The sequence below is a fragment of the Pseudopipra pipra genome, chromosome 5 (genome assembly GCF_036250125.1).
Source record: "Pseudopipra pipra isolate bDixPip1 chromosome 5, bDixPip1.hap1, whole genome shotgun sequence".
Classification (NCBI taxonomy): domain Eukaryota; kingdom Metazoa; phylum Chordata; class Aves; order Passeriformes; family Pipridae; genus Pseudopipra; species Pseudopipra pipra.
The window spans coordinates 15,786,744-15,802,220 of NC_087553.1; the positions used below are offsets into that span (position 1 = coordinate 15,786,744).

At 39.9% G+C, this 15,477-nt stretch overlaps 1 protein-coding gene across 12 annotated transcripts in view; it reads left to right on the forward strand.

Annotated features, from left to right (window-relative positions):
• BICD1 (BICD cargo adaptor 1) overlaps positions 1 to 15,477 on the forward strand; it is a 169,430-nt gene that overhangs the window by 120,248 nt on the left and 33,705 nt on the right. For 7 of the 12 annotated variants that reach the window (XM_064654668.1, XM_064654664.1, XM_064654657.1 and 4 more), the window contains exons 4-5: positions 2,876 to 3,346; positions 9,045 to 10,139. In XM_064654668.1, coding sequence (XP_064510738.1) covers positions 2,876 to 3,346; positions 9,045 to 10,139 — 1,566 coding nt within the window. The remainder of the gene's footprint in view (positions 1 to 2,875; positions 3,347 to 9,044; positions 10,140 to 15,477) is intronic. The other 5 variants (XM_064654669.1, XM_064654666.1, XM_064654658.1 and 2 more) reach the window with 1 other exon arrangement.

Consider the following 15,477-nt stretch of genomic DNA (forward strand, 5'->3'; position numbering starts at 1 on the left):
TTGGGTTTCCTGTGCTGGCATTGCTCTCTTGTCAGCCATGCTAACCTTCAAGTGTAGCAAGCTTCAAAAATAGGCAAAGGGATGTCAGGTGTTCCTGGTTTTTCTTTTGTTTTCCTCATTTGCAGCTGATGGCAAACTAACACTGTAATTCTCACTGCAGTGCTGTTATGGAACCACAGTAAACAACAGTCCCATTGCATCCAGGCATAAGCAGTCATGGGGTCTGTTCCCTCCTCCTTACAAAAGCACACTTCCTTCACTGCTGGCTGTGTATGTACCGTGAAGAAAGCAATCAAGAACACAGTTGTCCTTTAAACTGTACAAAAGAGATTTAGTCTCGTATCAGAAGAGTTAACTTGCTGTGATCAATATTTAAGTGTCCAAGTTGGATGATTTCAGTGTTTTAGGCACTGTCCAGACCAGCATCACATTGCACTTCGTAGCACCATTTCCTTACCTGCTCAGAGGGTAACAGCACTGCACTGCAGCCCCTGGCTTATGTCCTAACCTATGCCTAGTGCAGTCAGGGCTTTTATCAAAGAGCCAGCCCTGTCACAGTTTCCAGTGGCAGCCTGGGAACAAAGCTGCCTTATTCCTGCAGGAATCAGCAGTGCCATTTCAGCTCCCTTTTACTGCTGCTTTACTGCTCTAGCACAAATGCAATGGAAACAGTTAAAACAACAGAGCTGTGCCACAGGGAATACACAGGTAATAGAAACGGGCACATAATTTCCTTATTTATGAAGATGCCTAGGCTTTCACACTCCTGCAGCTGAATTTATAGCAGATCATCTTTGTGTTAGAGTTATTTACCTAGCCAGCAAATTCCCCCTTTGAGGCATGGATTTTTTTTCCTCACCAACCTCATAGGAGATATTTTCACATTATCAGGAAATAAAAGACTCCTTTATGGACTGTTCTAGTTTCCCCCAAAATAAAATCTGTTTGCAAGTGTTTGTATTTGTCAGAATATTTCATTCTTACTGAAACTGAATGCCAGCAGTCTGGGGAGAAAAAGCATTGCCATATACTGAATAACTTTAAAAATCAGTCATTTTGCATCACATATCCCTGCACTTGTGACTCCTAAAATAACTTTGATCTACAAGATAAAATTTTAAGAGCATTTTATACTTTAATGCTTGAATTTACAAACCCATATGTTATAAGTCTTGGTGCTAAAATATCATTATCTACATTGTGGTTTTTTTGTAGCTTTTTAAAGCAAGAGTCTATGATAAGGAAACCATACAGATAATACAGATTTGTGTTTTGCGTATGGATTTAAAATTGAAAAAGTATTGGTGGCTTTGTTGGGTTTGGGTTTTTTTTAATGTCCTTAAGTTATAAACATAGCTATTTGATTGTATTTCATAATTTTTCAGATGTACGTGTTCCTCCAGTCAGAAAAGATATCAGGTTGCTAAATGGAGATTTGAAACTCTTATGAATTTTCCTTTTGTCTCTAAGAATCCCCAGTATGACTTTGGAACTTTCTTTGTTTTTTGATGTTTCCACTTTCTGGATTTGAAGATTAGCGCTTTGGTTTTTAAGTTTGTCTTTCCAGAGGTTTGCGAATACAAAACTTTTGACAGGTTGATAAATATTCTACTCCAATAAGAATGGTGGATTTTCTTATTTTTGCCAGATTGTTTTAGTTTGTTAAAATATACAGATATGTAAAATAAAATAATACTCTAGACAATGTCTTAAGATTGTAGATAGTAATGCATACTGCTGCATTTGAATTATAAAAGCCTCAACTTTTAAAAAGGTTTTTTAATGGAATGATGAAAATTCAGCATTTGTTTTTCCCTTTCACCAAGCTATAGCAGGAGAGTTGGTCAAGCATGGACATGGACCTTTATAAACAAAAGTCTTCCTTTTCATTGCTGTGGGATTTTCCAACAGTGAAAAAGAAGATGAGGAAGGACATTATTCTTCAGTGGGGATCTCCTGCACTGTCTAGATATTTCTGATCAACTGGTTTCAAACTAGACTGGGTTTTTCTGGGCTTGGTTTCTTGTGAGGTGAAATAGAGAACTGCATAAACATGGAAGGTGCTTTAAAGAAGAGAGAAGCTGTTGTTTTCCTCGGCCCACAGAGCCCACAAATACCTTGATAAAATACCTGGTCTCAGTGTGAGGCAGGGAGCCTGCCCTCTGAGAAGGAGAAAGACCAGCAAGTCCCTCCAGTGCTGGTGAGGCTGCACCAGGTCACTGGGACACACTTCAGGCAGTGTGGATGGAGCAATGGGTTGCCACATGCTCCAGAATGGCATCCATACACGAAGTTTAAGGGCTGTGGGGGGCTGAATGAGCTGTTCACTGCATTTTTCTGGTAGTTTAAAAATCTAACAATTTTGGGGCATCTTAGAGTTTAAACTGATTGTACTGGTTTTGTACCCTCCATCCATATGTTGAAAACTAAGACATCAAGATACTTGTGAGTGTTTAAGATACTTGAGAATGTCTCTACCTGAGTGACTTTATATCTAGTAAGAATTTAGATATGAAGTCATCTTCAGAATACTTGCAGATCATAAACCACGTGAGATCTATACATGCCATGATATATCAGCATTGCTTAGGGCAATTCATAGTAAATCTGTGGCTACCAGGACATCTGCTACTAAACATCCATCTTTCCATGAAGTACATTGTTTATCGTAAGTTGCTCAGAAAGAGGTGTCATATTTCTTGATTCTCACATGCTGAAAAAGTGAGCGCTGGAGTATTTGACAGTGAGCTCCTCTTGCATTTTTTTTGTTCAGTCAGTTCTTTGCAGCTGCAGGCAATGTCTGGTATTTCAAACTGTAGTTTGAAATATTTCAATAGGGCTGATAAATGGCAGGTTTTCATGACTCAAGTTTTAGTATTATGAATGTTCTTTGTCTTGTCTAATTCAGGTTGAATATGAAGGCTTAAAGCATGAGATTAAACGATTTGAGGAGGAGACAGTGTTGCTTAATAGCCAGCTAGAAGATGCCATCCGGCTGAAGGAGATTGCTGAGCATCAGCTGGAGGAAGCTCTGGAAACTTTAAAAAATGAAAGAGAGCAAAAGAACAATCTGAGGAAGGAACTCTCCCAGTATATCAACCTCAATGATAGTATGTATAATAACCATATTAATATATCAGTAGATGGATTGAAGTTTTCAGAGGACGGGGGAGAGCCCAACAATGACGACAAAATGAACGGACACATCCACGGGCCTCTCGTGAAACTCAACGGTGACTACCGAACTCCCACGAGTAGGAAAGGAGAATCTCTGCACCCTGTCTCTGACCTCTTCAGTGAGCTCAACATATCAGAAATACAGAAACTGAAGCAGCAGCTCATGCAGGTAAGAGCTGAATTTAATGTCCTGAAGTGTTTGGACACACATCCTGTGAACCCTAGTGCCAGTTTTAGAATGATTATTCCCAGTGATGTTCTTGACCACGTGTGCTTTTTTCAGACTTCTACTTTGGTGGTTTTTTTATATCCAGGTTTTGCTAGAAATATTCCTAGTAAACACAGTATCTGTCTGCAAAAAAGTCAGTGTGATCTGAGTAGATATTTAGTGCAAAGAGCAGAAAGGGACCTAGTTGCTGGGTTTGCAGAAGGTTAGATTCTTTTTTTTCCTGCTTTGATAGCAGCAGATGTCCCTGAAATTGCAAGTGGAATAAAGTACTCTTCAATATGACCAAACCTATATGGAAAAAACCCCACTAAAATACAGGCAGGCTTGGTTATGCTCCCTTGCAAGTCAGAGGGAGTTTTTGCCATTAAATTCAGCTTGAACAAGGTTTGGCATAATGTCAAGGGAGAACAAAAGGAGAGGAGCACTCCTCTTAATAGCCGTGCACAGGGAGAGCATGTGGCGTGTGAGATGTCACAGAGCGCCCTTGTCCGCGCTGGCAGTGCCGGCGGATGCACAGGCTGCAGGGGGTGCCTTGGGGACCGTACAGCCAGTGTTTGTTCTCTGTGCATCCAAGCCCAGCCCAGGCACAACCAGAATAGGAGCCTGGGATGCAAGCCAGAGAAAAACTCAAGCTGCCAGCCCCGATGTTGACATCATCTTAGAAGGGGTACAGTGCCACACAGAGAAAGGGTCCTGCTGCCCGAGCTGTTGAGCATCTTGTCTGCCACAAGAGCTTGAAAGATTTTGGCACCCTCAAGGAAACATCCAGCATTTTCTAGCTTCAGGCTTCTAAATAGTGCCTCTTCTAAAGAGAAGAGTAATTGTGAACCCCTTACTGCTTAAAATGTAAAAGGTGATTTGGAAGTAAAGTAGAGCAAACCCAGTTTTCAGTGCTTGCTGGAGAACAATAAATCCCTATGTCATCTGTCCTATTTGCTGAAGAGTTAATTGTTTTATTTACTCCACTGCCAAACTCACTGTGGGAAGTTTTGATCTGAGCTCTGACATGGCGAACACTGATGACATCTAGTGCTTTGCACAATAACTTTGATGCAAACCATACATAATTTAAATGGGAAAGCTTGAAATTTAGAATTTTATATAAGTGAAAAATTCTGTCAAAATTTTCCAGTATCAAAATGTACAGTGTGTATGTTTTGTGTATGTATGCATATATACAAATAAGCATGTGTAAGTATATATACATGTATCTCTATTATATGTGCACATATGCATTATATGTAGCTTCTAATTTGGTTCAGAAACACAATGTTAAAAATTTTGAAAACAGTTTCAAAGGAAGTGCTTTGAAATGTTCATATTTTAAAATACAGTGTAAGCATTTTAAACCATGATTTATAATGAAGTTTATGCAATATAAATTTGGAGTGAAAACTTCTCAGAAATGAAAAAAAAAAGGATTGCTTTAGTCATGCTTTGTCTTGATTGTACTAAATTAAATATTGAGCTTGATGAATCAGCAGATTTCTACTTGAAAGATACTGTAATTGGTGTTATCATCTCTGACTTAAAAGCTTATTTATTTTACATCTCTTAAACAAAGAGGCAGCCTTCTGACAGTCACTAGCCACAGACTTAGGACCCCAGAAAATAAGTATAGCCATTTTGGTCATAACATCTTTTGGTGCTGGGCTCCAGTACCTCCATGCCAATAGTCACCACCACTGCTTGGCATTCTCATCCTATTGAAAGGTTATGGTTTAAAAAGAAGAATTAGACCTAGATGGAAGCCTGATTTCTTTAGATACTGAAAAGACAGACTGCAAACTGCTAGTGTGTGCTTTGTAAAAGGTGGTCATCTTCACTGTTGAGCTGCATCAACTCGTCTTGGGTCATACAAATTAAATGTGAAAAATTCCTCAAAAGTTTTCCTTATAGATGGGAGACTTAATCTGGTTCAAGTTGACAAAATGTCTTTGCCACGTAGTGTTCATTCAGCCATATCTCAGTATTTGGTACATGCTCCTCTTGTTTTGTCCGAAGAGGCTGCACTATGACAGAGTTCCTGAAAGAACTGACCCTTTTTTGGGAACTATTTTTAGTCTATAGGACAGCAAGTTCAATTTTTTGAGAGAAGCAAACTTCAGATTTGTGATTTTGTAAGTGTGTGTGGCAAATTTTTTTAGGTCCCCAATCTCATAAGGGAGCTTTCACTAGAACAATTAGTATGACAGATATAATTCCTTCTGCAGCTTTAGGTTGCTGCTGCTTCATGAGCTGTGCTGGTCTCTAGGAGATATCTATTTGCAACTATTCCGTTTCTGTTTTTTATATCCTCAATGTAACAAATGTCTTGCTGAAAATTCTCCTATTCTGAGATTTTTCTCAGAATAACTCAAGGCTTTCTGGTCTCCCTTCATGTTTGTTGTCCAGTGCCTAGGACTCCTCTCTTCTTTCTGTGCTCATGCTTTCTATGTTCCTGAGGCCAGCATCATATTTGGAAAACTTATCTTAAGTTCTGTTAAGAAAGGAAATTAAAAAAAACCTCATGCAGCCCAGTCTCTGACACTCCTCTTCAGCTGCCTTGTACTCTGGCAAATACGATATCGCTGTGATTCAGGGTTCTTAAGCTGAGTTCTCTTGTTTGTTCCAAACTCCTCTAGGAATTGTTCACTGAAATTCTGATGTTATAAAAATAAAAAATAAAAAAAAAAGGTGGGTAAAATTGGTTTCCATAATTGCAAACTATAGAGCAAATAGGGAAGATCTCTTCAAACTGAAATCTTTAAAGGGGAGAATACATTGCAAAATAAGTACAGCTACTTTTGAATTGCTTTTATTTTAATTTTAAGATTATAAGAAGCCTTTTTGCAGCTACCAGTTTCAATACCAAAAAACCCTCCCACCAACTGGACTGAAAAATAACTGCAATTCCTGTAAGTTTGCTGTGGTGGAAATAAGAGTGTAGTATGGTTTAGAACAAGAAATATCATTACTGTACTTGGGAACAGCAGAGTCATTAATATTCAAAAGGTATGCTCAGGGCTGAGCTGGAGCTTTGGGGGTTTTTCCCTGGGAAATGGGAGCGTGCATTTAAAATTTTAAATGGAAGCGGATTAGCTTCTATTACTGGGCCAGAATGAATAACATTTAGTAGATCTATGTATTTCCTTTTGCCTATTGTCCAAGTTAATATATGGGTTTTAAAAGTCACATGTTTTCTCTGGGAAGAATCCTTCCTATTTGAAAGTACTATGTTTCCAGAACACATTTATGTTCAGTAGAGAAATTATCATCAGGATTCAAATTAGCTCAGTTACAATTTTTCTTCGTGATAGAGTATGATGGCTGAGATCAGTAATCCTGCAGGATCAATTCTGTCTGATTAATTTAAGCAGGCACTGAAGCACTGTGCTGCCTTAACACCCAGTTGTTATCTCAAGGGAAAGGCTCTCTGGCTCTGTAAGCTCTGTATTTATTTTTACACCAGTGCAATCTACAGTGAATTACCTACTTTGGTGTGAACATACCCACAGTGGACCCATACACTTTATTAAGCCAACTGCCTTTGGTGTGTTCTTTATTATCCATACAGTTTCTCACTACAAGGTGAGATGGTCCTTTAAATTAGTCAAAACAGAGATTTTTCGTGAATATGCATTGCTCACCTTAGCAGCCTGAAGGAATAAATACCTTCGTTATCTGACTAGGGTAATGTATCTAACACTGAAACCTCCAGGCAGCTCAGTGGAAAAGAACCCAGGAAAACTAGGGAAGAGATTTCTGCTGGGTTGATCTCTGAGGTTTCCCAGGACAGATCTGACCAAGAGATCTGTAAGAAGTGGTCACCTTTTAAGAAGATGCACTTGGCAAAAGGGAATTTTGCCATATTTTGGATTTTCTCAACAAGAGTGGACTGACTCTTGTCAGTGGCGGGGTCTGAGCAACAGTGAGGGTGGGAGGCACACAGGGACAGCAACAGGGGAACAACAAATAGAGAAGGGTACCAAAATACTGGTGGTTCTTGGCTGTCTTCTTCTGCATAGACTATGTAGTGCCAAAAATGGAACACCTTATATCTAAAGAGATAGATTCTTCCTGATTCATGAAATAATAATGTGGTTTGGCCCTGGTTTTTAAATTCTTAAGTCGTCAGTCCCCTGTTCACAAAAAAACTAGGCTGATTTTTTTAGGTGCTTTTAACATGGCTTCTATTTTTATTCATACAGTTTCTGCCTGCAGTTGTTTTCCGATTCTAAGGGAGACCATGTTTTGAGAGCCTGTCTGTAAAACCAAGGGATCACCATATGCTTTAATGTCTTAGTACTTCTGAGCAGCAGCCACTGCTCAAAAGCCTAGTTTTGAGAAAACAGGAGCCTGAATCACTGCTTGGAACATTTTTTGAGATGGCATTTATACCCTCTCAGTTTCTAAAAGGCTTTTCTTTTCCTTTAATAAGATTCATGGTGGCTAATTTGACTCTCTTCCAAACTACTGATAGGGAAGGAAAGGTTTGGTGTTTTTTTTTAAAAAAAGGTTCTTTTCAGAACTGAAAGCTTTTCATTCTCAGAATTAGTAATTCCACTGCTCATAAAGGGAATGCCATTTTCACTGCATGTATAAGCACAGAGCTGAGATACTGCAGCCGGAGCAGCGAAAGAGCAGTAAACTTGATAGGCCCAGGGTCCTGTGGAAAAACCATGAAAGCAAATAGGATCCTATCTCCATATACCTTCCTCTGCTTCCCAATTCACAACTCAGAACAGGACAAAGGCACAGGAGAAAAGTTGGGGCATTACACTGAAAACTTGAAATGCGAGGCTTTCTGGAGTTATCGTGAGTAGCAAATATGTGAGCAGATCAAACTTGTAAGTTTGTCTTGTTCACTTACTTTAGGGTGCTATGCATTAAAACTTCTAGATGGCTTTATCTTAACCATCTAGAGGTGTCCTCCATGGTCTCTTCTCTTGTTCAACATCCACATTTATATGTGGATATTCAGAAAGGAATTTACTAGGTCAGAACCAGTGGGTTGTTAGTGATACCACAAGTCCCGCTTTTTCTGGTTTGGCCTTAAACAGATGGACTTCACTTACAGTTAAGTGGCTGGGGATGGGGAGTCCTGGGAGTTGCACATGCTCAGTCTCCTGATCTGTGTTACATTTCCACACAGCAGGTTATTTAATCTGTGGAAATGTACACAGCTATTTCTTTACTGTATTTGCCATAATGAAAGTTTGCAACAATTCAAAGATATAAATGAATATTGTGAAGGATTGGTAGAACTATTAATGGAAAATGTAAATTCAAACTCTATTGAGAAATGTGTGTGTACCAGTAGAATGGTTTATAGTTGACAGTGATGCAGTTCCTCTGTTCAGGGAACATATGTCCTAATAAATCACTCAGTGCTTAGTAATTCTTCAGTGGGCAACATGTAAAATTGTGACCTAGTGATATTGCAAATTGTAGCAGAGGCTGGGACTTCCCAAACCTCTGGGAGTTCCATGGATCTATGCCTTAATTTTATGGTTTAGGTGTATATGGCTAAAATCTCTCGAAAGCACTCGGATTGTTTACACCTTGTGGGAATGGAAGAAATTAATGTGATTTCAGAGCTCGGTATTCAGCATGGGTAGGATGAGATCCTGGGTTTCTTACTTTGACTCTGTTGCAGGTGGAGCGAGAGAAGGCCATTCTCCTGGCCAACCTTCAGGAGTCTCAGACGCAGCTGGAGCACACCAAGGGAGCCCTGACAGAGCAACACGAACGAGTCCACAGGCTCACGGAGCATGTCAATGCCATGAGGGGACTGCAGAGCAACAAGGAGCTGAAAGCTGAGCTCGACTGTGAGAAGGGCCGAGACCCCGGCGAGGAAACACACGACTATGAAGTGGACATCAATGGCTTGGAGATCCTAGAATGTAAATACAAAGTAGCTGTTACTGAGGTGATAGACCTTAAAGCAGAAATCAAAGCCTTAAAGGAGAAATATAACAAGTATGTGGAAAACTACACTGAAGAGAAGGCCAAGTATGAGAGCAGAATCCAGACATATGATGAGCAGGTGACAAGCCTGGAGAAGTCAACCAAGGAAAGCCAGGAAAAAATGGTCCACATGGAAAAGGAGTTACAAAGGATGACAAGCGTAGCAAACGAAAACCACAATACCCTCAACACTGCCCAGGACGAGTTGGTGACATTTAGCGAGGAGCTGGCTCAGCTCTACCATCACGTCTGCCTGTGCAACAATGAGACACCAAACAGGGTCATGTTGGACTATTACAGGCAAAGCAGAGTCACCCGCAGCGGGAGCCTGAAAGGACCAGACGACCCTCGAGGTCTCCTTTCCCCACGACTTGCCAGACGGGGGGTGGCATCACCCGTAGAAGCCAGGACCCCGACCGAGCAGGTGACTAAGGAAGCCCCAGAGCCCGGCAAGGAACAGAGCCCAACAAAAACACCTACCATTTCTCCTGTCATCACAGCCCCTCCTTCCTCCCCCGTCTCTGACACCAGTGACATCCGCAAGGAGCCTATGAACATCTACAACCTCAATGCCATAATAAGGGACCAAATCAAGCACTTGCAGAAGGCTGTGGATCGGTCGCTGCAGCTGTCGCGCCAGCGGGCTGCGGCTCGGGAGCTGGCGCCCATGATCGATAAGGACAAGGAGGCCTTAATGGAAGAGATACTGAAGCTGAAATCACTCCTGAGTACAAAGCGAGAGCAGATCGCGACCCTGAGAGCAGTGCTGAAAGCCAACAAGCAGGTAAGTTGTTCGTAAAACAGCCAGAAAAGTGTTATTTACACGGGTCACTTACAAGCTCTCCCAGGAGTATTTTGGGGGTGAGGTTTTACTCACAGCCTCTCACTCAGTCACGGCAAGGGCAGACCTTTGTCCCCTCCCTCCCCGCCTCCTCTTTAAGCACTTTAGCTCTGCTTTTCTCATCAGAATGCAGGAGGCTGCATCATTGTTCCGGGTTGCCTGTGCCTTTTCTCATCTAAAAAGTGCAGTGATCACCACATGGGGGCATGAATCCTGGTTAACAGCTTGGCATACTATTAGCTGATGACAGTGATGGGATGCTGAAATTCCCAATAGTCAGCTATTCTGAAGTTACAATTTTGAGTTTAATTGATTGTTGCATCTGTAACTGCATTTCTAGGGTACTGGGGATTTTTAAATTGCAGCAATATTTCAACATACGTTGAGTCTTTTATAGCATTTCCCCCCCTCTGATACAACACATGTTAAATATTAACTCAAGTAATTAAATACCATCTCTAGCTAAGCAATAATAGCTCTGAGCAATTATATGTGGGTTTTCCATGTAATTAAAACGTAATTAAGATGGAATTTATGTATATGGGTTTAGATTATGTGATTCCAAATTAAAGATTTTTCCCATTAGCATAGAGCTATCATTTATTTTTTGCTACTGCCAGAAAATCTAGCTCAGTCTCACTCTTGTATTGCTGTCAGAAATAAAGCATTATCCTAAGGCGTGCTCACTGAAATGGGAAAGATAGATTTGCTGACAAAGGAGCTGCTATTAACTAAAATTTTATTTATTGGATAGCAGCATAGATATTGGTAACTGTACAACTGGCCACAGAAACTTGCAATCTGTTCATGCAAACCTAATAACAACTTCCCCAAACTTCCAAGTTAAAACACATAATAATATAAAGGGAAGAAGAAATTTAAAGTTAGAGTGGGGAGAGTGATTTATTATGTGTCAGCCTCCAGTGGTGGGCGTATCCCAGGACTCAGAGTAGATCTCATGTTCAAAAAACCGTAAGTTAAGATTCATCCATTTGAGCTCTTCCCCTTCAAAAGAATAAGTTTCTAAGCAGCAATAGGCTGGGGATACTTTTCCCTTGTGGATTTCAGTTTAGATGAGCCTATAGAGGACATCTGGTTCAGTTTTTCATGTTTTCTCTGTAACCACAAGAGCTATTCTTTTAAAAAAAAAAAAAAAAAACGCCTTCCCTGAGTCATGGTGAAGCTGACATTAATATGAAATTTTCATCCCTTGCACAGCGTGGTAAGACTGCTGGTGCCAAATGTAGCAGTGAAGAGCTGCAGTAATTCCTTTCAAAGAGATAACCTGGCCCATCCTCAGCCTCCAGAGCGGCCACATCTCATCTCATTGTGCTCTGTAGCAATACTATTACACATGAGCATAGCCAGAAGTACTGTAAAAATGGCAAGACCTGGCCTTCCTAGAGCATCTCACCATTCAGATCTGGGCAGGGGGGTGAAGACCAGCAGCAGACCCTGGGTCTGATACTTTGGACTGTACTTAAGTACTGAAAAAACACCCTTAATTGTGGAAGCACAGGTGCTATCTAGTTACCACCAGTAATACTGTCAAATAAGCATTTTAGTCTTAGACTGGGCTTTAAAAAGACTACACAAAACTCTGTAACATGAAAAAAGAGCAAGATTTGCTCTAAGAAGCTGCAAACCCAAGACTGGGAAAATGGATTATTAAATCTATTAAATCAATTACTCAAGAAAGCAATGCACAAAGATCTTGCTTGTTTACCTTGTCTTCATTTATGTGTCCATTTGTTTGTAGCCATAATTACCATGTTAGCACCAGATTGGTGGAGCAAACATTTACAAGTAGCATAAATAAGGAAATAATATCAAATTAATGATGCAATAACTTTTAGGACCAGTTCAATAATGGGTTTGATTTTGATTTCTAATAGCAATGAGAAAGCAAAGCTGGCTATGATGGGAATTTAATATCCTGAAGTTCTGATGGAGAACTGATTGGTTGTTTTCATTGGTAAATAATTTTATGAGAAGGAGTCAGCATGATTTTCACAACTGCATTAGCAGTAACTGTGGTGTCTTCAGCTCCCGTAACTTAGATGCTCTAAAAGTCCTTCAGAAAAAATAACTTGATAACCCCAGACATACAGAACCCTAATTACAAACAAATGCCCTGATATTATATAGAATTTCTTTGGGAAAATGAGGCTCAGTGAAAAGACACAGTACCATGTACAATTTTAGCACTAAAATAACAAGCTAGTTTTCTGCTTTCTCGTATGAAAAAAAAAAAGAGCACTTACCACTGTAGGATTTAATGTTCATTCAGCAACAATTTTTTTAGTTGGTCTGCTTCTCACACTGCTGATGTAAAGTAAATGGGATACTAAGTCATCTTAGAAAATGAGATTTGTTCGTGGATTTCAGGATGAAGGTGGCAACCTTTAGGCAGCAGAGTTTAGGCAAACATCTCTTCTTTAAGGATAAAGCAGTGGGATGAAAAGAATGCTGTTAGTTTTGGCAGTGCTTGGGGTCCTGGGGCTGGGATGTCATCACCTCAGCCTATGCAGCTCCATGGCTGGGTTTTGGGGACAGGGAGTGGGGCTACACTCTGTGTGTCCCAGCAGTCTTTTTTTTTTTAGTGTTTCGCACCCTGCTGGAGTCCAGGTGTTGGAGCTTTCTGCTCCCTCCCAGCCTTGCTGTCAATTCTGGGTGACTTCCCCTGCTCTGCAAACACTACATGCTCTGTGAGCCATTAATCCTGTGTCTGCAGGCGGCTCACTGAGAGACTGAGTAGTCATTTGCCCAGTTCCTGAGCATGACCGTTCTGACAAGAGTGTCATTAGCACCTCTGCTGTCTTATTGCATTATTTACTTCAGTGAAGTGTATTCACGCATTTTTTTCCTGTGTTTTCATCTTTTTTCTTGTACTCCCCATTTACTTATTTGTTGATCAGAGGTTGCATTTTTATGTGGAACAAAGTTCTCTAATTTTTCTGATAGAATTTTGGCCTTAACCACAGCTTGAAAACAAGTGCTTCAGAAAGAGCTGTTAAAATCAAAGCCAGGTCCTGGGCATCTGCTTCCTTCTGGCACCCACTACTTGGAGATGCAGGCTCTTGTTTGCCCCATCCTTCCTTTCTGAACACTCTCTGAATACACCATTCTAGATTATCTAAATCTAGATTATCCCACAGAACTGGTTTCAGGCACAATCATACATATATGGCTCAATGGGTACAATTTTGGAGATTGGCTGAGGTGGGGAACCAATAGAAATAATTTTGACAATAGCTGGTGCTGGAAGAAGAGTAACAACAAGCTGTGGCTTCAGTTCATTTTGTTGGTCTTGGCACAGTCCAGCAGTCCAACTGTGTAAATTACTGGGTTTACATGGAATATGTAATCCTGCTGCTGAAATAATGCAACAGTTAAAAAAAAATAAGACTAGCATTAGGTGGTACATATCTTTAACTCATTTTCATTCCTAAACAACAGCAAAAAAATCTTTAAGTGAATCCTGTGTTTGAAGCTGAGGTATGATAGGTTAAGGGATATGGGGCTGTATTTCTCTTACAAAGCAAAGATGTCTGAATTCCTGCCTTAGGGGCAAAGCAGAACTCAGTTTGAGCTATAGAGTCCACCTGTGCTCTCATAAATCACTTTTACCTCATTAGTGACCTGAAAATTCAAACAAATCTGATTTAATCATAACTGTTAAATAGGATTTTTTTCCTCTGATGCACTATTTCCTGGATTTCCATTCAAAAAAGTGGATTTATTAAACATAGTTAATCCTTCCTCTCTGTGTTAATTTATGACTGTACATTTTTGGTCATGGCTGAAAACAGAAAGAAAGCTGATGATTTCTGCTTTACCCTGCCAAGGCATAGGATGGTGTCTACATCGAACCAAAACATATATCAGCAAGGTTAAAAAAAGCTGAATGATTTAAATATATCCCTAAGTGGTTGATATTTTTAGCATGTATTGTTGATGATTCCAAATTTAGATTGGAAAAACACATCTATTTAAAATGGCAGGTGGTTACTACTAGTGACTTTTTAAAATCTCTTCCCTTAATGTAAATTAAGAGAAAGCAGAGAAGATATTATTGGTTAGTATACAATTTAAATAATTAAAAAAATTATTTTAATGCTCCCATTGCTAGCTGTGCTATTTCCCCAGAGACAAATGAATAAAATCGTATTTTGATAGGAGATTCTAATATGTCCTTTTGTTAAGAGACATTGCTAGTGGGAAAGGTATTGAGTTTCAGAAAACTGAGTTTAAAATCAGTTTCCAGCTGTTTGGCCATTACTATATTTTGTCCTGTTCCCTTGTTGATTGCTTTAAACTAATGTTCTACGCTTCTCTCCCCTGGTGATGATTCAAGAATCCACAAAACCAACAGGGGAAATTGATTGCCTATATGAAATGCTGCAACTTATTATGCACTAAACAAAGTGAAAAAACCAGCCATAACCCTCCCTGAGTAAATGTAAAGGGAAATAAATTTTCCTTCATCTCATTCAAAGGCAATAATTTTAAGTGTCTTAAAGCAGCAGCAGGTATAAAGCCTCTATAAAACTGTGTATTTTTAATAACTTCAAAACAAAACTAAACTCATAGGTAAAGCAGAAAGTTCAAGTCTTGCAAGGATAAGACAGATGTAACTATTAGAAACAGTAAGGTAGTAAATTAAAGGAATTTAATGGATGAAACAGGAAGAAAAAAAAGAAAGGAGCAGCAAAAATTTAGGAATAGGACAAATACAAATCCTTTGCTTTCCTGTTAAATGACAGTTGTAATTTACAGGGTTTTTTTGGTTTGAGTTTTTTGTTTTTGTTTATTTTTTTGTAGTGGTTAAAACTGCCAAAATAATGCTAGTTTGCACAGCAGTAGGCATTGCCAGTTCTCAAACCTAAAAGCAGACTGTCAGGTCCTGGCTGTCCCCATGCCCAAGGAAAGGCTCAGCTGGCAGGAGGCATGAGGCCAAATACTTTGGGTCATAACTTGGCTGCAGAGGCTGAGCCTCATGTGCTCTGCGTCCTGTTTGCACCATGGCCAGGGGACACACCTGCTTGTTTGCTGCAGCTCAAACAACATGGTAGCAGTTCCTTAAGCTGCAGTAACATATTCACTTGCCTGAGTCCTCAACATGCACCTGCACAGTTTTGCAGAGACACTTAAAGTGTTGAGTTGTTGCCTGTGCATTGAAACAGGCTTTGTCCTTTCAACTACTTCCTCCCTTTCCTGGTTTCATGGAGTACAACTTAAAAGAAGACATTAAAGTGTGCAGTATAATGACACAGTAACT